This window comes from Pleurodeles waltl, chromosome 6, assembly GCF_031143425.1.
Source record: "Pleurodeles waltl isolate 20211129_DDA chromosome 6, aPleWal1.hap1.20221129, whole genome shotgun sequence".
Classification (NCBI taxonomy): Eukaryota; Metazoa; Chordata; class Amphibia; order Caudata; family Salamandridae; genus Pleurodeles; species Pleurodeles waltl.
This window is the reverse complement of record NC_090445.1, coordinates 1,136,560,588-1,136,586,480: the sequence shown is the minus strand read 5'-3', so window position 1 is coordinate 1,136,586,480 and position 25,893 is coordinate 1,136,560,588. Positions and strand designations below refer to the sequence as shown.

Sequence of the window (25,893 nt, the reverse complement as noted above, 5' to 3'; positions counted from 1 at the left end):
CGTTCCATGGTGGACGATTAACTGTTCGTTGGGTATTTCAGGATGAAGAAGTGAAAGGCTGTGCAGAAACAAACCATCTCACGATCGATACTGCTCTGCATTAAAATCTGCTACACATTGGCCAAAAAAGCAACCCCCAGTGGCTTGCACACTCATTCCAACAGAGCCAAGGCTGCTACCATTCTGTTGTGGAGCCCCTGTCTTGGACATCTGCCACACAGCAACGTGGGTGTCACTGTGGTCTTTTGTGAGGGGCATTTTACCCGTTCAGTCCTGCAGGATTTGCTTGTCTAATCTGTTCACAAACCCACCCCTGGGGAGGCACTGTGTGGTTATCTATTCTAAGGTAAGATATCTGTGGCTAGATGTCGCTATCAGATGAACCTTACCGACTTTCCCATCCTCTCTGCTCTGCAAACTGATTTTTGTATAGCGTTTCCCTTCGGAGGCCTTTAGCACTGCACACCAGTGCATCAGCATTCTTTCTAGCTCCACGCTTCTGGGTGGAATATCACAAACAGAAACCAATGCCAGCGTGCTGGGAGACACCTATAGAGGCACCATGCATGTCACTTCCAGCACGGACGCCGCCGACACGGAGCTCAATGAAGGAGGGGTACACCTCAAGAATTTTCTGATCCATTCTGATGCCTGGGGATAATTCTAAGGTAATGAACCTGCAGCTAGACAGAGTTTCTACCACATGAAGGCATTCCTGAAGGTAAGTAACTTATCTTTTAGAGCTTGGGTCAAGAAGCCATGATGGGCGGACCAGCCCAGCCTTATCGAGGTGGATGAAGATGAGCCTGCCCTTCGCCCAGTGTGGCTTGTGCATGTCTCATACAGCAGGAACCCTGCAGACACTTTATATTGATAGTGTTGGCCCCTCCTTGGCATCAGGTGCAGCAGACTGCAGGGCATTGTGGCGCTAGTAGAAGTGTGGCCTGGTGTCCTCCGTTCAGCCTCACTACCCTAATCGAAGTCAAAGGCTAGCACTAAGTAACTTGGCAATGTAGTGAAGCTGTGGTACTGCCTTGTTCCATGGTTTCTTAGGTAAAAGGCAATAATTGCTATAAGGGTTTCTTAATTGCCTTTGAGTGATTAAAGCTCCGAGAACTGGTGTGAGAGATGGACAGAGGAATTAGCACGGATGACACATCCTCAGGCATTCATACATACAGAGGTCAATACACTTAAAGATGCCCATGCACAGAGACCAATAGACATACAGGCAACTGTGCACACAGCCACAGTCAACCTTGTCTTCCATGTGAATTCTGTTGTGTTAATATCACTGAGCGTCATGCTACTTTTTAGTTCAGCCTCAATTAGAAGTACTGCAGACAGTGACTGACATTTTTAACATTTTTAAGAAATTGAGTTTGATGAGTCTGATATAATTTTGCACATTTTCAGAAAACGTAGCAACACAAAGTAAGATTAAGACAGACACGAGAGCAACGCAAATATGTTTAATTGTATTTAAAATATTGATCACATTCTCACTTTAAGGGAGGATGAATATGAGTAGTTGCCAGTACACTACAAAAAACTTTCTTTTTAGGTAATCATTTAAAAATGATTGATTCTTCTGTTGGTCACTGTTTTATGGCTGTTTATGTGTGACTCGGTTAATACTCCCCAGTTTAGTCTAGACAATGGCAACTTAGCCAGACTGAGCCAAGTGCAAATTCGAAAATTGGAGTAGGGGAGTTCTTAGGGGCAGGAAGGGGTGTGGGTTTGGGATTGGAACTTTACCAAACAGGACAATTATTTAGAGGTATTATATTCATGCAGGATGCCTTCAAAAGAGGCTGGAGGGAGAGGATTTGAAACCATACAAAAGCTTAGACAGTATTTATTTACGGAACAAGTATTAAAATCATGAAATAACCTTCCAGCAAAAGTAATAAAAAAGGGGCAGTTTAAAACTACTAGACACGAGGAGTGAGGGATTGATAATAGTGAGTAACCAAGGTCAGTTCGAGAAGGTAGAAAGTAGCAGCTTGGACGAATCTGACAGTTCTTTTATGTGTAGTTTTATTTTTTTACCCCTACACATATTGGTGTGGGGGGCATATCTGTTCTTATGTGTTTTAAGGGTTGTGCTCGCCTGTTGCCATTTTTGTAATTCAATATTACTTACTTTAATTTGTTTTATCCTTTCTTAGGGCTGAAGCCCGAGCTGTGCTCAAGTCTCCAGTGCCATTCCTGCAGGGACTTAGTCTTTCCGAAGATGGCACAGACTCATTCAGCAAACACTTTGAGAGCATCATGGAGTCCCACCGGGCCAAGGGTACCTCTTATACCAGCTTGGATTCCATTGACGCCCTCTCTTCCCCTGGCCTGAATCAGAACAGTTTCTTCTCCTTCGACCTGCCCACTCTTACTCCGGAAATACAAGATGAGATCCGCCACAATGTCCGGCTCATTGAGGAGAATTTCGCACCACTGGCCCACCTGGACCCAGATTCAGGAACCAGCTCCACCACTGACCCTGCCTGGAATGAGAGAGAGGAGGAAGAGCTGCCAGGAGTAAGCAGTGAGACTTGTGTGTCCCGCAGCCCCTGCAGATCTGAAGATAGCTTTATCATGATGCAGTCAGCTGTCATGAAGTAAGTCAAATTAATTTTCTTATGACTTATGAGCTCCACAGAGAATATTTAGAAGTTAATATACGTAAACATTGTTTTATGGTTTCGCAGCTCTCTGCCCCACCATGTTCCCAAGGACCAGATGTACGAAGATGCAGATCTCAAGTACTGGGTGCAAGTTGCGCACTGACTTCTTGCAAACTCTCTGTAATTTTGTGATGGTATCTTTGTAATAATGGTTAGCATCACAAATTTCCTGTTCACAGGGATCACAGAACAACCTCTCTAGAAAATATTAATCAGGCAGGTTGCTATTTGTGAAAGCTTGCAATTGGCTGTGAACACAGGGATGGTGGCCTGCAAGGCACAGTAGACCACCATCCTTTTATTCACATTCTCAAACGGGGAAACTTTTGTTTTTTTAGATAGGCCATATCCCATAAAGTAACAGGGGCTGCTTTTAGGGGGAAAAAAGGGATTTAGGAAGGCAACCGGACACAATTTCCAAAGGGAAAGCCGTCCAATGGGGACCACTTCCCCTTTGCATATCAGTTACCACCTGCTTTGAGCAATTGGAAACATTTGAGTGGTTTGCGATTCAATTGCACTCACAATCCACTCATGCATTTCATTGTGAATGGCATTTATGAGGGTCTGTCCTTGCAGGACCCTTCTTAATTGCTATTCGGAAAGAGTCACAAACCCCTTTTGGGATGTGGTCCTAGATCAAACACCATTTTGATGTTGAAGATCACATCATTTTACAACTAACACCCCAAAATGTTTTTTGTGCATTTGGCCCTACATGTATTTTGCAGGGAGGGAGGTGGAAATACAAAAAAAGAAGCATTGACGGATAGATTTAGAGCATAATTTTGAAAAATTCAAACTAACTGTACAATGATCTGCCTAACTCATATTTATTTCACTCTGTCACAGTTCTACTGAACTTCCTTTGGCATCAACCAATCATTTGATTAACTGCTTAAGTTCTAAAACCCATTCATAAGCAATGCCATTTCTCCAGAAAAGCAAAAAAAAACAGAACCTCCCACAACTTGGGACTCCACAAAAATACATTGTATGTGTTGTGTGTTAAAAGTTTTTTTTTTTGCCTTAGCTTGCAAAGTGACTTTGAGCATGAAATACAAGGGCTTACTTGTTGTTACGCTTTCTTTAATAATGTGTTGATAATTAAGAAAAACATTAAGTATTTGTTTTAGAATACTCCCTTTTGGCTATGATTTGTTGCTTTTCAGGATAAATTCTTTTGAACTTGCAGCCAGCATGTGAATGGGAGAGCCTTAATGGAGCGAGGACCTGCTTGTTAAGTCACGATAGCTACTGTGGACACAGGGCAAGTGACAAACTCACAATTTCCCTTTGGCTGATATGCTTTAGTTACTCTGTGGCCATAGGTGAGGAGGGCAGAACCTATTCCAAATCAGGAATATCTTTGACTTTAAAATATGCTTCCAAAGATGGAATAATGTTTCAACATTTGATTGGGTTTATTACTGAAGAAGCGTGTATGTAAATATTATTTCTACTGGCTAATAACAAAATTCATGGTCTTGCTCAGAGATTGAAAGTTGGGATATAGACATGTGTTTGATTGGAAACCCTCAAATTTGTGTTGTTGTATGAACATTGCTGCAATACCCCACAATTAGGGCTCACATTACACACAATTCAGCCCTCAAACAAGTTTTGTAAAAGGTAGAATTCTTTGGTGGTGGCAGCACATTGAAAAAATGAGGGTTCACATCATTGAGTAGCAGAACAAGCAGGGAAAGAGAACAAAGGGAAGGAAGATCCAAAGTGATCTGACAAATAGTGGGGATGGGGTGTCGGGATTGGAACAGGTTAGAGGTGAAATAGTGGCAGTGGTATTTCTGGGGGATTTCTGATAGAGACTTCTAACCTTAAATTCCTCACCTTTCACCTTTTTAATATTTCCAAGAAATCATATAGGATTCAGAAAGTATGCAGCAGTAGCTCCACGTGCCAGAAGGTGGTTACATGCGGCTGCACACTGACGCTGTCCGATCCGGAAATGACATATGAAACCTATATAGGTGCCACTTCCGTGCCCTGATGCAAGTTCATTTCTTTCCATGCCTCCAGACACAGATGTGGAGCTCTCCTCATGTCTCTCTGAGGCGTTACCTCAAAACTTTCTTCAGTGAGCAAAGAATGTCGCCCCCAAACACTGTGGGTTTTAAGCTCTGTAGGTACTGTTGCAAACAAATGTCTGTGACAGACCACCCACAACTCCAAAGCCTGCAGTGACTGCTCGTCGATGAACACAAAGGCCATCAGGGAACACAAAGTGAAACTTTATGTCATAAAGCATAAGAAGACTCCTCACGGGACAGTTACAAGTCATGTTCAGCGTCGAAGGCTTGATCTTGGTCCCATTCCCGGTGTCAACAGGGCAGCTCCAGCGGCCGGTATTCTTCATGCTCCAAATCCTCTGGTAAGCAAAGGAAACACAAGAATTCGAAGTCTGTGGCCCTTTGGATCCCGGCGACTCCCTCTGCTTTAGCTTTGGGCCCAATAAGACAAGAAGCCTTCCACCCGGGCTGCCTACGGGTTTGCCCACGCCACCAGCCGGACCCTCCGAGCTTGTTTTGCTTCCAGCCCCGGGCATGTTGATGCAAAACCTACTTCACTGAAGCCCCAATAGTTCTCTCCAGCGCCGGTCCAACCTGCGCCTGAATCCACTCAAGGGACCATTCCCTCCCTTGATTTGTCATAAGGGCGGCAACACTCTCTGCATTTTGTTTTTGGGACATGTTTGGATAATGACTGTGACCCGGGTGATGAATATGCTCAGCTCTACTAGGATGACACTTGATAAGTGGAGTTACAGGAGGCTAGTGGCCTCAATACCTCCCGGGAGACAGGTTTTTTCTCCCCCTGGACCTGCCACAGAGAAATCTGCTCCTATGCCATGGTGATGCGTATGGTGGCTGAAGTTCTTGACCCCAGCTCCATGCCTTGGAGGTTAAGACAAATGTTTTGACTGAGGTACTTCAACTGGAGCAGACATCTTTGGATCCACTTCTTCTGTTCAGTGTAGCGCTGACAGATATCTTAGTGGGTGCTTGGGCCAAACTAGATCTGGCCCACCGGTCAGTCAGTAGATTGCTAAGTGCCATCCCCCTACTCCAGGTGACCCAGCTTTTCTTTCACAGTACCCCTCACCTCTATGCCTAGTGGTGATGGCTTCCACCAGCTACTCTAATCCCAACACTTCCCATCGCTCCCCCAATAGGAAATCTAAGCAAGTGGAAACATTCAGCGAATGTGTCTTGTCCTCTATCAGCTTGGCCCTCCGTTTGGTTAATGGATTCTGTGACACCGGTCCTGCCCAGTGTGCCCGAAGACCTCCAACCTGTGCTCTCTCAGGCGATTCAGAATGGTTGAGATGCAGCTAAGTCCTTAATTGGTTGTAGTTATACACCTGCCAAGCATACAAAATTGGAGGTGGACAGGCTAAGCAGGCAAACAATTGCCTCTGATGAATGGGGGCTAAAACAACAGATAGAGGAAAAGTGGGGCATGCCAGAAATACGCCTATTTGCAACCCAAGAAAACTCCCAATACATTGTATTCAGGCACCCATGCCCTCTCTCCTAGGCTAATGCCCTATCAGTAGATTAGTCTGAGAAATTTGTATAAGCTTTTCCCCCAATACCATTGCTACCATGAGAACTAAAGACGCGCCGTCACCGATGACACTGATTTTAATAGTGCCACAGTGTGCAAGACAAACATGGTTTTCAGGCCTGGTCTGGTAAAGATTGTTCATGTCAGGATGATGAGACTACCAACTGCACAGGAACAGTTAATACAGTAAGAACAGGTTTGCCACCTAGAACCAGCCTCAACTTTGAAGCTTAGATCCTGCGGATTTAAAGATCAGTCACCTGAGACTCCAGAAGGGAAGCATGGAGATCCTAAGGGAAGCAAGAAGGTTAACATCAACCAAATGTTATGCTGTAAAGTGAAAAAGGCATGTCCATTTGCTACCTGGATGAGCAACAACTCACTCATGAGCAACAACTCACTCACGTTGAACTGCAACAAGACAGAGGTAATGATTTTAGGAAACAATCCCCAAATGTGCCCTTTTATGTTGGGACCCCCTCCTACACCATCTTTTAAAGTCAAGAATCTGGGCTTCTTACTGGATGTAAAGTTGTCAATGAAACCACAGTTTGTGAAGGTGACCACCACTTGTTTTGCTATACTCAAGTGGCTTAAAAAAATCATCTGGTTTCTTCACCTGCCTGCCTAAAAGAATTTAATCCGAGCCCTAATTCTGTCCAGATTGGACTGCATTAATAGGCTTTATCTTGGCATTGACCAAGCTTCTATCCGCCGCCTGCAGATGGTTCAGAATGCTGCAGTGTCTTTTGTTGTTCCTCCCAATATTTGCCTCGCTTGCTCCTCTCTCGCAAGAGGTTCTCTGGCTGATGATCCTGAAGTGCATCCAATTTAAGGCCCCATGCTATGTCTTTAAAGCCATAGCTGGGGCTGGCCCTTGTTATATTCAGGAACTGATAATGCCCTATCTCCCTGCCGTCTTATATCTCAGCATCTGGATCTGTGCACAGTTCCAAGGTTTCACCTGGCATGGATGGGTGGTCACTCGTTTTCAAACTTGGGTCCTAAGCTCTGGAATTCTCTTCCAATCACCTCAATGAAATGCCTCACACTCCTTGCCTTCTGCAAGCACCTGAAGTGGTGGCTATTCTAATTTCAAGAGCTGACTTTCACTATTTATTTGGCTTAGCGCTGGGAAACTCTTTTGGGTAGCTGCGCGCTCTACAAAATGCTATAGCATTACATTTATGCAGCAGGGAAGGAAGGGCTCAAAATCCAATGAAGGACAGACCAGTGATTAGGTGCCTAAATCGCTTTCCAGATGAAAATCTCACCGACATAACTGGGATCTGCCTATCACCTATAGTGTCATAGACTGGGGGTTGCATTGCAGAAAGCTTCTTCCATGCACCATTTATCAAGAAGTTTCTAGAAGGAGCTAAAAGGATAACTGCAGCTGCTACACTGAATACCTCACAATGACAAGAAACACTAAAAAAAACTGGATCAGAAAAGGGGAACCAGCAAAAGTGGAAAAGGATGCCTTCAAAGCCACCCACACGAGGTACCACCAGCTCATCTGAAAAAGAGAGGAAGGCCCTGGCCGAACAAATAAACGCAAGCTCCAAAACCAGCAAATTAATCTTCAAAATCCTTAAAGACTTCACCACACCCATAGCTGTCACTGGAAACATCAATCCATCACAAGATCTGTGTAACAACCTCTCAAACCTCTTTTGCAACAAAACTGAAAACCGTACAGCAACTTTCTCCGCAACTGGGTCCCTTAGCTTTCTCCAGTGTCTCCTAGTGATGAAGGAAGTCACCACAATCAACACAAGGGGCACCATTAGGAACACACAACAATCATGAAGGCCATTCACTCAGGGGCCCCTGTCTCTACCATGCCTTCGACAAAGGAGCAATCCGTATCAGCGTATCCTCAACACCTCCATCAGTACATCCACTTTTTTAGAACCATGGAAACATGCAGCCATGAACGTCCTCTTAAAAAAAACCTCGGCTGACTTGACCAAACTTCTCAATCACTGACTGATACCCTTCTGCCCCTACCCAACCAAAGTCCTGGAAAAGCCACCAACAAACATCTCTCTGCCTACCTCGCCACACACCATCTTCTCAACACCTTTCAGTCAGGATTCCAACCCAACCACAGCACAGAAACTACATCTAGATGATCCTTGAGAGGAAGGAAACGGCAGCTCTCATCCTCCTAGACCTGTCAGCAGCCGTCGACAATGTCTCCCACCCCAATCCTAATCCAAGGACTCCACGAAGTAGGCATCCTGAAACTCACCTTTGAATGGACCTACTCCTTCCTCAACAGAAGAACCCAAACTGCCAACATGCTCACCTACACCTTTGAAGCACAAGTTCTTATTTGTGAAGACTCGCAGGCCTCCTCGCTCAGCCCAATTCTCTTCAACATCTACAGTACCCCACAGGCCACCGTTATACGAGCTCACAACATACATATCCTCACTTACGCCAAAGACATGCAAATGATACTGTTCCTCTTGTACAAAATACCCCAAACCAGGCACACGTTCATCCCATGCATGACAGAAGTAGCCACCTGGATGTAATCCAATTTCCTCAAATTGAACTTGGGCTAGACAGGTGGTAGTCTTTGGAAGAACATCTTGCCATGGGACTCCACCTGGTGGTCCACCGAACTTGAACCTACCTCTACGCCCTCCTCACAAGCAAGAAACCTCAGAATTATTATAGACAGCAAACTGGGCATGCCACCCAAGTCAATACAGTGGTCTCGGTCTGCTTCAAAACATTAAGGATGCTGAAGAAAAACTTCAAGAGGTTACCAGACAGCACCAGGAAAACGATCACCCAAGCCCTCATCACCAGCAGACTCGATTATTAAATCACCCTGGATGCAGCGATTACCAACCAGCTCACTATACGATTACACACCATCCAAAATGCAGTAGCCAGACTAGTCCTCAACCTCTCACACCTAGTCCACACCATACTACTCCATAGGGAACTCCACTGGCCCCCAATACAAAAGAGTGCAGACTTTAAACTCCTCACCCACACCTATAAAGCTCTTCACAACACTGGCCCTGCCTACCTGAACAGCAGCATTCACTTACACCAACCTTTCACACACCTTTGCTCTGCCAGTCCCTCATTAGCACTCACCACATAGAAAAGCAAAGCAGGAGGGCGCATCTTCTTGTACCTCGCCCCTAAAGCCTGGAATGACCTCTTACAACACGTTAGAGCCTCCATCTCTTTTCTTGAATTTTGCAAGAAGCTGAAGACATGTCTGGCCTATTACACTTGCTACATAGAGGCTGCATACACTCATGGGTAATTAGCAAGCTATAAAAACACGGATAACTTAACATAGTACCACCAAGGTATGCAACCATGCTGATGTTGAATCTAAATATAGTGCTCATACAGCTCATGAAAGAGCCCTTCAAACCCATGCAGAAGGCAGGACTCTAACACTTAAGACAGCCTTCTTAATAGCCATCATTTCACTTGAAAGAGTTAGTGAACTACATGCTATCACAAAACAGGAACCTTATTTACCCATAAATAAGGACATGGTGGCCCTGAGGACGAACCTGCACTTCCCCCCGAAGGTCATTTCATATTTCCATGTTAACCAATCTGTTCAGCTACCTGTTTTGTTTTTCCAAAACCCAGCAATGCAGACAGAAAGTGTCCTGCATATGCTAGTCATGAGGAGGACAGTCATGTATTACCCGGACATTCCTTTGCACCAGCAAACATAGGATGACCTGTAATCAAGAGGACACTTGCACAATGGATTTTGAAAATAATCCAGACACCTTATAAAAAATTTGTGAGTAGCAATGGAAGAGAAACCAAGTGCTCACTCTAGTAGAAAAAGCAAGCAACACTTACATTCCTAGCAATCGATTTTGTTAATGACATATGTATAGCACTAATTGAGGATCCCTACATACTTTCACCAAACACCATTGTATGGATATTAAAGCCAACAGAGTAGCTCGGGGGACAGTAAGTACTCAAATAGCTGTCTGCTAGTGCAAACCTATTTCAAACCAGCGTCCTTAGGGAGAAGAATATTTTACAGAATCAATGTGCAGCATATGAATCCAGAAAATATTAATGCTGCAAAACAAAATGGTTACTTATGTGTGGGAATAGTTTTGCAGCTTGAAGAATTTTCTGGATTCATGTGTGATCCACCAGCCTCCACAAAAAGTTGTTTTTTTTGTACATGCAAGGTGCGAAGGGGCAAGATACAAGATTAACAGGACGCCCAAGTATAGCTCAAAGTCACCAAAGGGAAGAAAAGAATCTAGAGATGGTGACCATGCTCAGGAGCTTCCCGGGAATACGTCTGACATCACAGGAGGATGGACAAGACACCAAATGGTAGTTGGCAAAGCCTAGAGGGGGGGAAAAAAGAAAGCAAGCACTAGAAAATAGACAATTCCAGACCCAGCCACTAAATAGCAGAATAATGCACAGAGGGTGAATCCAGAAAATTCTTCAGGCTGCATAACTAGACCCACCAGGAAGTAAACATTTAACACCGAAACATATATAAAACAACATATTCCTAAACAAACAAATTCAACTCAGTGCTAAACAATCTGGTTTGGTATGTATTTACATTTCATTATCATCAACAATCCAATGGTGACATGTTTCCAAGCCATCCAGTTTAGGAGGTGAGAATTAAATGGTGTCCTGTTGAGAGCTAAAGTTGTTATGACCCCCATTCCTAATCTCTGTATGAGTATTTTTTTTGTATTATGTTTGCTTGTCACTGTCTATCCTTACCCGTTCCTCTTACAATCCAATGAAGAAGGGCCCATTCATCCTCTTTCGTATCATCTCTGAACTCAGTGATTATCGCACCTCACGCCAGTGCAAACCTCAATTTACTTAGCTCTCTTTTCATCTCCTTATGGCTGAGGGCACTTTCAGATTTTGCTAGTTTAAGAACGTTGTGATGCCATTTGTTAATGCATGTGGCAATTCTGCCTTTTCGCTGAGGTGAATGTCAGGCCAGAGACTATTTAGTGACTCTCTTTTCATTGGTGTGTGGGTAGGTATGCTAAAGGCCATGCTTATGCTTTCAGCTTTCCCATCTGTAGCATCATTGACCGAGCTTGTAATTCTCCCATACATTCTCAGGTTTGGAGAAGCTACTGTCATGTGATGGAACTTTGTGTCTATCTCATTATGTCTGTGTAAAATGTATTCGTTCAGCTGTAATGTAAGTCCTGTGCAGATAGTTAAAGTGTATTTAATTGACTATGACATTTCCGGATATCCATTATATGCTCCTTTTCTGCATCCTCTAACATTCAGCCAATATCCTCCTTCCACTTTTCTCTCCAGAACATTTTGTAGCAGAGACATATAATACTCTTTAATCATAAAGGCAACACCAGTGTTTCTGGTTTTTTAAATCTTTTAATGAAACCTACAACACGAAAATCGATTTAAATATTTAAAGAGAAGCATTATTGCCCAACCACCTTTTTAGGTCGAGGCTAGGCATGCGTGGTCTGCAAGAACTGTTGTATTCAGTCTGTGGGCTTTAACCATACCCCTTATTTCCATTTGTTCATCGTTGTGCTTGTCTTAAATCTTTCCTTTTTATTGGTGCATTTTTAGGTTGAGCCTAGGCAGCGAGCACGCGCTGTCTCTCGATGTGCTGTAGTCTATTCTGTGGGCTTTCACCACACCCATCACTTTCATTCGTTCCTTGGTGGCTTGCCTTTCAGAATTCTTTTAGTTTGTTAGGTAAATGCTTCAGGTTTGTGCTGCCTAGAGGATGTTTTGTTCCTGCCGTGGAGACTGACCCTTTTACATGGATTATTGCACGATTGGCCATATACCTTAGTGTTAACACACTACTTTTTTCTTTTGCCTTTCTGCTTCATGTGTGTGGCATGTTGTTTCTTCCTCTGGTATCTCGCTGTTTCTTTGCGTGTCTACCAACTAGAGGCTGACAATATGGTAACATGACCATGTGTCTTCCATATGCTATTTTTATTATGATGTCATCTAGGGGATGTTCTAACCATTACAGTCTAATGCCAAGTGTATGAAGGAATGCACAAACACAGTTTATTTCTGATAAAGGTTTAATTGGCTGCATGTCTAAATACTTCTAAGGTCCCAAGCATAGTTTATTTCTGATAAAGGTTAAATGTTCTGCATGGCTAAATACTTATATGGTCCCAAAAGCGAGACCTATTGGCTATGCCAATGCTTGTTTCTAAATATCCCTCCTTTGTGTGCTTAGTTTCTTCCCAGGCGATTTCACTAAGAAAATATTTTTGTTGGCCATCACACTACGTTCACGCTTCGTCCTTTTACAGTGTGAGATGACGCCCCCCCCCTCTTCTGTTTGGGCATTGCAGCCTTAGTGTTCTTTTGGTTGTCGATAGCAATGTGTTCACAGCACACCAGTGAAAAAACATATTTAGAAAGGCACCAAAGGTTTCAGGTTTAGTATGTTCCTGTGCCTCTGCTGGGTATACTTAATTGATGATTTCCAAGCCACTTTTCCCTCCACTTCTGTTTTACAAATAATTGGCTATGTGGGCGTGGTTTTCAGTCTTCCTCATTGGAAAGACCTCTAAACAGTGCTGCAGCTGCTTCTCTGGGTCCAGTGGTAAATCCTCATTCTTAATCGGTTTGACAGTGCTGCTAGCTGCTTCTTTGGGACCAGTGGTAATTTCTCATTCTAAGTCCTCTAGCCAGTGCTGCTAGCTGCTTCTCTAGTCCCAGTGGCAATTCTTCATTCTCATTCCTTTAGACAGTGATGCACCTGCTTCACTTGTCCCAGTGGTAATTCCTCATTCTTAGTCCTCTAGGAAGTGCTCTGAGCTGCTTCTCTGGTCCTATTGGTGATTTCTTATTCTAAGTCCTCTAGACAATGCTCCAAGCTGCTTCTCTGGACTTGTCGGTAATTCCTCATTCTAAGTTCTCTAGGCAGTGCTGGTAGCTGCTTCTCTGGTCCCTGTGGTAATTCCTCATCCTTAGTCTTGTAGACAATGCTGCAGCTGCTTCCCTGGTCCCAGTGGTAATTCCTCATTCTAAGTCCTCTAGACAGTGATTCAGCCGCTTCGCTGGTATCAGTGGTAATTCCTTATTCTTAGCCCTCTAGACAATGCTGCAAACTGCGTCTCTGAACCCGTCGGTCATTACCCATTCTAAGTCCTCTAGGCAGTGCTGTTAGCTGCTTCTCTGGTCTCAGTGGTAATTCCTCTTTCTAATGCCTCTTGACAGTGCTACTAACTGCTTCTCTGGTCCCAGTGGTAATTTCTCATTCTAGGTCCTGTAGACAATACTGTAGCTGCTTCTCTGGCCCCAGTGGTAGTTCCTCCTTCTAAGTCCTGTGGATAATGCTGAAGCTGCTTCTCTGGTCCCGGTGGTGATTCCTCATTCTAGGCCCTCTACACAGCCCTGCAGCTGCTTCTCTAGTACCAGTGTTAATTCCTCATTCTTAGTCCTTTAGGAAGTGCTGCTAGCTGCTTCTCTGGTCCCGATGGTAATTCCTCATTCTAAGCCCTCTAGACAATGCCCCAAGCTGCTTCTCCTGACCTGTCAGTAATTACTCATTCTAAGTCCTCTAGGGAGCGCTGCTACCTCCTTCTCTGGTCCCAGTAGTAATTCCTCATCCCAAATTCTCTAGACAGTGCTGCTAGCTACTGCTGTGGTCCCAGTGGTAATTCCTCATTCGATGTCCTATAGACAGTACTGCTAGCAGCTTCTCTGGTCCCAGTGGTTATTCCTCATTCCAATTCCTCTACAGTGCTACAGCTGCTTCTTTGGTCCCAGTGTTAATTTCTCATTCTTAGTCCTCTAGGACGTGCTGCAAACTGCTTCTCTGGTCCTATCAGTAATTCCTCATTCTAAGTCGTCTAGATAATGGTGCAAACTGCTTCTCTGGTCCCGTTGGTAATTCCTCATTCTAAGTCCTCTAGACAGTGCTGCAGCTGCTTCTATGATCCCAGTGATTATTCCTCATTTTAAGTCTTCTAGATAGTGCTGTGGCTGCTTCTCTGGTCCCAGAGGTAATTCTGCATTCTTACTCTAGGAAGTGCTGCTAGCTGCTTTCTGGTCCCGTCGGAAATTTCTCATTCTAAGTCCTCTAGAAGATGTTGCAAGCTGCTTCTCTGGTCCTGTTGGAATTTCCTCATTCAAAGTACTCCAGGTAGTTCTGCCAGCTGCTTCTGTGGGCCCAGTGGTAATTCCTCATTTTAAGTCTTCCAGACAGTGCTGCTGCTAGCTGCTTCTCTGGTCCCAGTAGTAATTCCTCATTTTAAGTCCTCTTGATAGTGCTGCAGCTACTTCTCTGGTCCCGGTTGTAATTCCTCATTCTTAGTCCTGTAGTCAATACTGCAGCTGCTTCTCTGGTCCCAGAGGTACTTCCTCATTCTAAGTCCTCTAGACAGTGCTGCATCTGCTTCTCTTGTCCCAGTGGTAATTAATAATTCTTAGTCCTCTAGGAACTGATGCTAGTTGCTTCTCTGGTCCTGTTGGTAATTCCTCATTCTAAGTAAGTCCTCTAGGCAGTGCTGCTAGCTGCTTCTCTAGTCCCAGTGGTAATTCCTCATTCTTAGTCCTGTAGACAATGCTGAAGCAGCTTCTCTGATCCCAGTGGTAATTCCTCATTATAAGTCCTATAGACAGTGCTGCAGCTGCTTCTCTGGCCCCAATGGTAATTCCTCATTCTTAGTCGTTCAGGAAGTGCTGCTAGCTTCTTCTCTGATTTCTTCAGTAATCCTTCATTCTAAGTCCTCTAGACAATGCTGCAAGCTGCTTCTCTGGTCTGTCAGTAATTCCTCATTCTTAGTCCTTTAGGCAGTACTGCTAGCTGCTTCTTTGGTGCCAGTTGTAATTCCTCATTCTAAGTCCTCTAGACAGTGGTGCTAGCTGCTTCTCTGGTCACAGTGATAATTCATAATTCCTAGTCCTGTACACAATGCTGCAGCTGCTTCTCTGGTACCAGTGGTAATTCCTCATTCTACGTCCTCTGGATAGTGCTGCAGCTGCTTCTCTGGTCCCAATGGTATTTCCTCATTCTTAGTCCTGAAACCAATGCTGCAGCTGCTTCTCTGGTTCTAGTGGTAATTTTTCATTCTAGGTCCTCTAGGCAGTGCTGCAAGCTGCTTCTCTGGTCCTGTCAGTAATTACTCATTCTAAGTCCTACAGGCAATGCTGCAATCTGCTTCTGTGGTTCAGGTCGGGGATTCCTCATTCTAAGTCCTCTAGGGAGTGCTTCTAGCTAATTCTACAGTCACTGTGGGAATTCCTCATTCTAAGGCCGCTAGACAGTGCTGCTAGCTGCTTCTCAGGCCCCAGTGGTAATTCATCATTCTTTGTCATGCAGACAATACTGCAGTTGCTTCTCTGGTCCCAGTAGCAATTCCTCATTTTTGTTGTCCTGTAGACAATGCTGCAGCTGCTTCTCTGGTCCTAGTGGGTATTCCTCATTCTTAGTCCCCTTGACAGTGCTGCTAGCTGCTTCTCTGTTCCCGTCGGTAACTCCTCCATTCTAAGTCCTCTAGGCAGTGTTGCAGCTGTGTCTCTGTTTCCAGTGGTAATTCCCCATTCTTATTGCTCTAAACAGTGCTGCAGCTGTGCCCTGTTCATACATCCACTACACCCCAAACCAAAACACATAGGTAAAAGACATTGGCCCTCATTATGACTTTGGCAGTCTCTGAGCGAGACCGCCAAAGCCACAGGTGCCAGAAGACCGCCAGTGCTGTCAGTCTTCCGCCCACCATATAGTGGGTACCTCCGGATTTCTGCCACACTTTGGGCCGATATACGGCAGTAGCCATGCTGGCAGGTGGCGCCTCACTGGCGTTGCTACCATCTGCACTGCCCCACCAGAAGGACGGTGCCAACCGTATTAAGACCATTAATACGACCTGGAGGTGTCCTTCTGGTGGGGCCCTGCCGGTGGTGGCAGCGCCCCTTCCCTGCCAGACGACCTCCTTGCCGGACAAGGTAAGTCGGGCGTCCGACACGGGAGAGGTGGGAGGGTGGGGGGTGTTGTGTGTGCGTATCTGAGTTTGTGGTGCCTGCATGTGTGTGTGTGTTTGTGTGTGAATGCGACTGTGAGCGTTGTGGTGTATGTGTGGTTGTATGCGTGTGAGTGAATATGTGTATGAATGTTGAAGTGAGTGCGTGTCTGCATGTCAGTGTGTATGCATGCTTGGATGTTTGTGTGTATTCGTGCCTGAATGTGTGTGTGTATGTGTAAGTGAATGTGTGGATGGAGGAGTGTGAGTGGATGCATGTCTGGAAGTGTAGGTGAGTGGGTGTATGTGTGGAAGTGTGGGTGTCTGTGTGCAGGTATGCGAGGAGGGGATGTGATGGCGCTCTGTGAGTAGGATGGTTGGGGGGTGCTATGTGAGTGGGGGGCACTGTGACTGGAGGGGGGTTGGTGGGTCAGGTGCTTGCTGGGGGGGTAGTTGTCTACCGGTGACAGGGAAGGGATTCCCTGTCATCGGTAGCCCTACTGCCGTGGTTTTCGTGGCGGTGCTACCACTTCGAAACTATGGCGGTGGGCTGGGTCCTCATACCACTGCCAGTCCTCTGTGGACCGCCCAGTCAGAGATGAACATCTCCGGCCTGGCGGTATGGGTGGAGATGTGGCGGATTGGCAGCGGCCAACCTACTACACATAATGTGGTGCTGCTCATCGCCAGGCTGTGGGGCCGGTGATAGCGCCACATTAACCGTAGTGACCACCATTGTCTTTTACAGCGCCAATAGATCTAACTGTCACAAATGGGAGACCTACAGCATTGCAAATGCTTGTTGTTTTTCTCGACATTAAACGTGAAAAATTGAAAGGAAACAGCATATACACACAGCTTCTGGGAAGGGAATCGGTTTTGTTACATACAGTAAGAGAGGCAAAGAATAGCCACGCTTGTAGCATGCAGCTCTGTTTGGCGCTTCTATACTCATTTTTCTCGTGTGAGGATCCCTGATAACAAAGACATGCCATTCCTTTTCCTACTAGAAATGTTATGTTGAAAATCATTCTTTTATCTTTTCAGACATTTTAAGCCTTGTACAGAATGATTACGAGAAGCTGGAAATCCCCGTACTGGAATAACCAACTTCAGCTTGTAATTCTTTCCTGCACTGTGATATTGCTTATTCCTGGTTCTGGAATGGGGATTAACATGCATGTACCGTAGTTGCTAGTATGTTCATTCACATGGGGGTCCTAATGCCAGACCCATTTCAGGAAACGTATAAGAAGGCATTTGCACCTTGTGTACTCTTATCGGTTAGTCTTTACTCCTCCCCACCACTCTTTCACCAGGATATCACTCTAACCAATTTGGAACCGGCTGCTAACTGTATATCACAGACCTTCTTCCCTCAACTAAGTGTTTGATTTCATTTTTATTTCCTCATGCTTCACGTACAACTGAAGGTACTCTTTTTAAGGCCGTAGGATGCCCAGAGTGGGCAAGACAGTAATTTCACCTGCATTCTCTTTTTTTCTGTGCCGTGATTATTTTTTATTTGAAAGGAAGATGGCTTTGTCATAGTTATGAATAAAAAGAAATAGAAAAGTGGAGACTTGGTTAGTATACCAACCCCTTTAGGGCCTAATTCGCAAAGGAAAACTTACATTTTTGTGTAGGTTTACGACTGTTTGCTGCACACAAAGGTATTTTTCTAGTAGTATCTTTACGACTGTGGTGTCTCCATATGTAATAAGATAGGACAGTCCTATCTTTTTTTGTGTGAAGTCTCTGCAATCATAAAGGCACTACTAGTAAAATACCTTTGTAAATAGCAAACGGTCGTACATTTACACAGAAGTGTAGGTGTACCTTCGTAAATAAGGCCCTCAGAGTGTGACTCGTGTTTACAATTGATGTAAGCACAAGCACAGCAAAGAAGTTATGACAGAGGTGCATTTTTACTTAAGCTGTATTGGCCTTTTCCTCTGATACCTCAACGAGGTTCTTAAAGACACTCTGCTTTTTTGCACCACCTACATGTTGACTTATTGCCTCTGTAGCTCGAGAGCCCCATGACATTGATTTTTCAGTCATAAAGAGGTCTCTAGCATCAGATGGATGACCTTGACGTTGCATAGGTCTTCAGTGGCATGAAGGCCTCAAAATCGAGAAGTTCCTCTCTTTAAAAAAATATCTTGGCTTCATAACGCCTTGACTTTAAGAAGACTTAGATTTGTAGTTGACCTCAAAGTCAAGAAAATCTTAACCCATGAAAGTAGATCTTGCAGGCCACTATAATTTGGGCTTTGAGCGCATAAATTAAGTGCATGCATACCCTAGGTAGCTGTGCTCCTGTTGAACTGGATTGCCGCAATGCTGCCGTACCACAAATTGATTTTTTAGTATGGCTATGGTACTTATAAAATTTTACATGTCTCTTCAGTTGAAAGTCCTCAACATCTTATATGACATAGTCATTCTATCAGAAAACAGTGATCCAGAATGAAACACTTTGAATGGGATGTCACACAGCAGCAGCAGAAACTCGTAAGGCCACTATCCTTGAGTAGGTCATGCTTTGAAAGACTGCAACCTAAATCAGTCACAGGAGGTTCACATAGTTCATCGACTCAGGGGATCCCTCATACTCAGGCCCCAAAAATAATAAGGATCCTCAAGGCTCTGGGACACAATCAAATCATGAAGTTATGAGGCCTTGCAGGAGAAGGTGTTTGAGACAAACCCCGAGAAAGAGTATCATGTCATATTGAACCATGTCAGTAGCAGGCCCAATTACAGAGCATCAAAGGTTGGTGTGATAGACAAAAGTAGAACTAATATTGTTCTTGATTTACGAGAGCCCTGATGTTGGCAGGAACCAACGTTATGATGAGAGCATAAACAAGATATATGCAGAATGCACTACAAAAGCTCATGGCAGTTTCAGGAATGCATTATCCCCCAAAAACGTCTACAGTTCCTTAGTCTGAAAGTGGGCTATAGACTCCTAACGTGTCCATCAGAACTCTTCAACCTACACATCTGATGTCGTATAAGAAGAAATGCCCATAGATCTTTGTCTTTATTTTGTTGTCCTGTAAAAGGGCCCCCGGAAAGCAAGCCCATCCTCTGGAAAACCATCAAGAAATGGTTTATCTGCATAATCCTTAGAAAGATAATGTAAGGAGTGACCTACTGTACTGTTTTTTAAACTAAACGTTTGCTTGTTTTCCTGCATTTTGGTTAGAATACAAGATGTCTGGTAATTCTGCAACATTTTGCTTCTTCTTGGGTGCCTTATAAATCTTTGCACTACGAGCTCAGCAATACCATATCTACTCCCTCGGTGACCCCTGTTCTGTAAATGTCAGCATTACTTTTTTCTGTCACAAGAAACCTCTGAACTCAAACTTCACAATTTTTCAGTAAGGCGAGCTAAAGATATTTTACATTGGAATACCAGTGGAAGGGGTTATTCTGTGAGGGTGAGATTCACCGCACCTATTCAGAATAGGAACATATACAGTCTGGACTCGAACAATGATCTCACACTTTTATCAGAAGCCAATAAAGTTTTCAACGACTTGATCGTGATTGTGTGGAATCCATTCCCAAGCAGTGAAAAATGAAATATTAAAAGCTGGTGATGTGGAATTGGGTCTTTAGAAGAAGTGTAGGTATACAGTGTTCATACTCAAATGTAACATCATCTGAAAGTGTCTCTAAATTTGATTTACTTAACTCGTAATTTTTATTTTTATTTACTTTCCAAGCATACCAAAAAACATCACAGACTCAAGTCTATGGTCTGTTTCTACAAAAAGCGTGTCACTGTGCTTAACCTCAAGTCATACTGATCTTTACTTTCATTAGGTTTTTCTACTTCTCTTTAGATGATGAGTTTTACATTTATGTATTCCTAATTTAAAACTCAGGTTTTCTAGACTTAATCTAATGGGTAGTGTCCGATCTTAGATATGTGCCGTGGCAGTGAAATGTCTTTCACCTGCTATATCAAAATAAGGTGCTTAAAAATCTAGCTCTCACCCCTCTAATTGTCAAGAATGTGCAAATATGTTTTTGATTTGTTGTTAAGTATCCGCAAGGATGCAAAGATCTTCAATACACTGGAAGTAGGCTCATGGGTAACCATTACGTTAAGATATTTTCTAGAGGACATGTCCTTCCGGTTTCAGGAGTCTGGTGATTTTCTTTAGTTTATGAGCTTGTTCGAAAGACTTGTTCTCTTTCCCTGAAGTTTCACAGGATCAGTGATATTAGTTTACTCCGATAGTGTCAGCAATCATTTCCAAAACTCTCCTGATTGTCTGGAGGCCGCTGGAGAGTTTGCAGATGCATTCTGGGATTCCTTTCTGGACATCAAAGCACAGTTACACTTTTCATTGTTTCTAGAGTCATCAATACTTGGGGCCAGATGTAGCACTTGCAGAAAATTTACGATTCTGAAATTTCGAGTTGGTGCGACTCGCAAATTCTGATGCAGAACCGTGTCTCAGACACCGTCTGCGAATCGCTGTGGGGTCGCAAAGACCCACCTCATTAATATTAATGAGGTGGGTCGCATTTTGCGACCCCCATAGCGATTCCCTGCACTCACAGGGATGGTGGCCTGCTGGAGACAGCAGATCTCCATGTCTGTGACTGCTTTTTAAATAAAGCAGTTTTTTTTTTTGTATTGCAGCCCGTTTTCCTTAAAAGAAAACGAGTTTCAATACAAAAAAAATTCCGAAACCATTTGGTTTCGTTTTTTCAGAGCAGGCAGTGGTCCATTGGACCACTGCCTGCTCTGAAAAAACATTTTGGGCAACATTCACAAAGGGGGACCCCTTCCCTTTTGCGAATGGGTTACCACCAGTGTGACACTGGTGGTAACTGCGAAATGCTTTGCGACCGTGTTCGCGGTCACAAAGCAATTTAGCATTGCGGTGCGAGTCGCAAATAGGAAGGGGACACCCCTTCCTATTTGCGAGTCGCATTCACATTTTGCGAGTCAGTACCGACTCGCAAAATGTGAATGAGCATCGCGATGCGCATTTTGCATGGCGCAAACTGAGATTTTCGCAGTTTGCACCATGCAAAATGCTACGTACATCTGGCCCTTGATTCGGTATTCCCTCAGACTCGCTCAACTACACCAGCGTGTAGTACATATTTTCAAATTTGAAAGGCTTTGTGCTCATAGGAATAGGTTTTCTTCCGCTTTTTCTCTTCCAGAAGGGTGGTCAAGGTGCCTGACTTCTCCGGGTATACACAACGCTGTGATACGTGATGCCTCATTCCATGTGACGAGCCTGCTGAGGAGTCTAACACTAACAACTCTGCTTCCATTCCAGTCGCTTTTTCTAGTTGCTTTTCTTTTCCATTCATGTTCATTTCTTTCCTTAAAAGATGTAACATAGAAACGCATTGCCTGGGGCATTGTTTAATGGCTAGTTTGAAATCTTGTTTATAAAATGTCTTTCTGGATCCTACAGGCACATACATATTTAACAAAGATTTCCATGATGGAGTTGTGTGTTACAGAAACTTGTAACTTTTTCTTCTTCTTGAATTACAACAGCTATCCTGTGACCGCACCTCGGCGTTGCAGGAGTGTAAAAGGCTGGACCCTTGTTCTGTACAGTTTGCTCGTCTTTTGGTCAGCGGGAGTCCTTTACCCCGTTCTGGTGTTTTCCTAGTAGTCTGGGACAGAGTTGCCCAAATCAAACTTAAGAGGGTTCGCCCCTCATTGGGAGATAAGTCATCGCCTCTTTTTGACCTACAAAACTCCCTTTCTGAAGAGTAGCAGAGTGCCAGGTATTTGCGTTCGACGTTTCGTTGGTATGCGCTCACCAAAATTGTGGATATATTATGTCATCTTAGAACAGTTTCGGTATAACATCCCTGCATTTCCTCTGTCCCTCAGTTGACAGGAACACTGAAACAACATCCTTACATCTGCCCACTTCAGGTAGGAGTTGTGTAGTGGTGTATCTCGTACATCATCGTGCTCTCATTTCACAAATTAAGTGATGGACAGTTTAATTTGAAAACCAAAAATAGTTTGCTTCTGTCTAGATGTGGTTCTTCAATAGATACTTTCCTTAAGGAAAGGGCTTCGTTAGTCTGTACACTGTGCTTTCGTGAGACTTTGAACAGACCGAGAGACCTCCTTCTCAGCCTACCTGATTATTTTGCAGCCCACTGTATTCTGTTTCGAAGCACTAACTAGCCAAAGTACAATTTGTTTTTCCAGCTGGCTGCTGAGACCCAACTGCACAAATAGAAAATACAGTTACCAGTTCCTATGTTCTGGCATAACCTGTCCACACAAACTCCTCGAAGTACACAATGGTTATTCTATGACTAAAGGAAGCCAAACCACAAGGATTATTTTCATGTTTTTGCAGTTGCTTGCTGAAACCTTTCTTCAGGATCTTGTACCAAGAATGTAGAACTGCCTACCCTTCTGTGAGTCGGATAGGCTCACTCTTACAAATGTGTATCCTCGCGGATTTCCGTCACCTCTCAAACCAGAAAATAAAACAAGGAGGCTCTTCTGAGATGGACAGTTATCTGTGTAAGTGTTCTAGGGCTTATGATTCCAGTGCAAAAACTGCAAAATGAATTCCAGGACTTAGAACAATACTCAAGCCAACAAAGTGTACTCACTTCTTGCCACCAGGTTCTGTTACCTAACATCTCATGTGTTTTCAGTGTAGTCTTAGCTAGCATAGAGCAGGAACATTTCAGATTCCGCTATGGAAGGTTCTAGCTGTATCAGATAGTCTTGATAATACCCTTGTTGAGTGTTACGGCACCTAGACAGATAATGGCAAGACCTCCGGAAACAGATTTGTGCCATACTGAGCAGCAGTCTGCGGCAGGGTTGAGAGATTGGAGGTTTATTTCTCCCAAGTGAGAACAACTAGAGCTGCCGTACTTCAGGGATTCTTTTTGTCCACAGATGGGTCCTGGACTGGAGTAGGTGTTTTAAGTCAAAGGCGGTGTTGCCGTTCACTGTCCCACCTTTGTTCCAGACTCAGAGGCCCATCAGGGGACACAACAAAGATACACTCAGTCACTTCACAAGTTGAGCAAGAGATATGAAAGTGTTTGCCTTTCTTCGAGTACAGTGGTACCCAATCTATGAATTTAAGAAGGATAAAATATTGAGTTAAAACCTGCAAGAATGCAAAGTGATGCGTTACAGTTTACATACTGCTGCCATCAGCGGGTACCTAACCCACCGAGCTACTTTCCCAGGATTGGAACCTTTACCTGCAGATTTCTGCTGCAGCCACCTTGATATTTTCTTCATGTCTGTTGGTCTTATTGTTCGATTACCAGATGCACCTGGCCGTGCTAAATGATAGGTTTTGTGAAGAACGTGTCCGCTTGACTCTCTCTCTCAACTCCATTACTAACTTTCTGCGCTTTAGCATTGAAAGCACCGAAAAGTCTCCTTCAGCCAGGCAGCTTCGAAAATGAGTATTTAAGGAAAATTTGTCACCCTTCCAACTGCCCCTGTACAGCATCTGTCAGGCTTAACAGTGAGAGCTAAGACAGGATTCTGTGTGGAATACTGCAAATATTTACATTAGATTTAAATTGATGCAGCACAATGAAGACCTCCAAGTATCTTGGGGACAATGCATTGTGCCTTTGGTTGACATTCAGGTGGCCTCCGTCTACTGCTGTGCTGTCAACTATCTCTCCCTCTTTGACAGTGACATGTAGATGTTCTAGGCCCCAGACAGGCAGAGCTATAAGTAAACCTCTGATGTTCTCTGGTCAGTTACCCTGCTTGACTCCATCTTTACATGACATCAGTGATATATGATCAAACCACCGCAGCATCCTTCTACATGTCTATCCTTTGATGAAACAAACACTCATAGTTCCTGTGTGGATGGAGATGACTCAAAGGACGCATTTGCAGTGCTAACAGCAGTGCGAGATAATAGGGACCTGTCCTTGCTGCCTGCGGCTCCGCACAAGGAGCCATGATAATATTAGGTTTACACTAATTGGGATTCGCGGACCAAAAGCATGGGTAAATTGGCTCCTTGGCCTGCCAAACATGTGTGTTAGATGAGTCAAAAGTGTGAGAGGCATGGAGAGAGTGGGTTAAAGAAGGGCTATGAGAACCATCTTGAAAGTCACTGACTCAGTCACAGCTGGGGTGGGCGTCCATGTTTCCACCCTTAGCCTATTCCGAATGTTCCTTTCTTCCGTAATGCTCCACTCCTTATTTCTGTAGGGAATGGAGGCAATTGAGCATATAACCTCATGTTTTAGTGAATACATTTGTGTTGACAATCATTTTGCCAGCAAATAGGTTTAATTATCAGTGATACCTTAGCGAGCACATTATTGTGAGAAAACCCTTTGTGTGCTATTGTCAGATACCTCATGGTAATATCTAGGCATGGAGAGACGTTTTAAGGCATGGGCAAAGTGGGCAGTTGCCACGGCTCCACCTTCCAAAGGACTCACTGGAAGAGTGAATTTTGGCCTTAGCTCGAATCATTGTATTTTTGTATCCTAGCCTTTATCATAAAATTCAAAATTGTTGGGCAACATAATGTCTGAAGTAGCGAAAATCGGGTAATAAAGTTCATAGTTGTTCCAAAATGGGGCACTAAAATATTTCTTGCCTGTGGCCCCCAAGCAATTTCAAGGGGAATCACACCTGGAATTACCAATTCCCCGGTAGGGCCTTATTTTTTAGTGTAGCCTCAAGGTCCAACTTGTAATGGGCCAGGTTTTCCTAATCTTGGAGTTACCAATACCCCTGACATTCTCAACTCAGGGTGGTCGGAAAAATCTAGCCCATTTACCAGGACAGTCATAATGAGGGCCTTAGTGCCACAAACCCAGAGCAATCATCAGTGCCTGAACACAATAGTAAACCTCAATAGCAGAAACCCCTTTAGTGAGCATCAGTGCTAGAAATTAAATATAGTGATTATTGTACTGTATTCTAATTGCGTTTATACAGTGCTTACCTCCCCTGATGAGGCACTGAAGCTATTTACGCCAGGTATTACACTGCTCTGGAACCCAAAGTTAGTGGTTAATCCTGTTGTTACCTTGGGTTATAGGGTTTAGTCTTGTGCTCTGAGGAGACATTCCTCACATTTATTTGGTGTCTTTGTGATTGATTAAATTAATAGGAGTTAGTTATGATCAATAGTGGGGGTATGTGAATTCATGCACATGGGGTGGTGTGATTATTGGATGAGCTAGAGGAGATTAGGCATTGTTAGGTTGATGAGTATTATTTACAAAGGAGGCCAGGATACGATCTCTGAGGTGAGATATGGCCAGTTTGCAGAAATACAAAAACAGAGATTAATGTAAACATGCACATGGCTTAGTATAGGCTGTACTGAAAGACAGGAGGCATGCAGAGAATACAGTGAAAAAGGAGAGCAACAATCAAAAGATTTAAGCCAAGGTCAGAGAGTACCAGGCAAGGTTTTAGGAACATACAGTAGCATGCACTCTGAAGAAGCAAACTGTAGAAAACATATAATTATTTGCATGTACTGTTTTAGGTACTTTTTTATGGACCAGGTTAACAGCCTGGTCACTTCCAGGCTACCGCTAGACTAGTGTTTCAGCCAGGAGAGCTGATCAGCCCATGAGTGGTACAAAGGTCAAAG

The 25,893-nt window shown here is 44.0% G+C and overlaps 1 protein-coding gene across 2 annotated transcripts in view; it reads left to right on the top strand.

Moving 5' to 3' along the window:
* The window catches only part of PSD (pleckstrin and Sec7 domain containing), an 841,983-nt gene that overhangs the window by 171,442 nt on the left and 644,648 nt on the right, over positions 1-25,893 (top strand). For both annotated transcript variants that reach the window (XM_069240342.1, XM_069240341.1), the window contains one exon: positions 2,172-2,615. In XM_069240342.1, the coding sequence (XP_069096443.1) occupies positions 2,172-2,615 (444 nt within the window). The remainder of the gene's footprint in view (positions 1-2,171; positions 2,616-25,893) is intronic.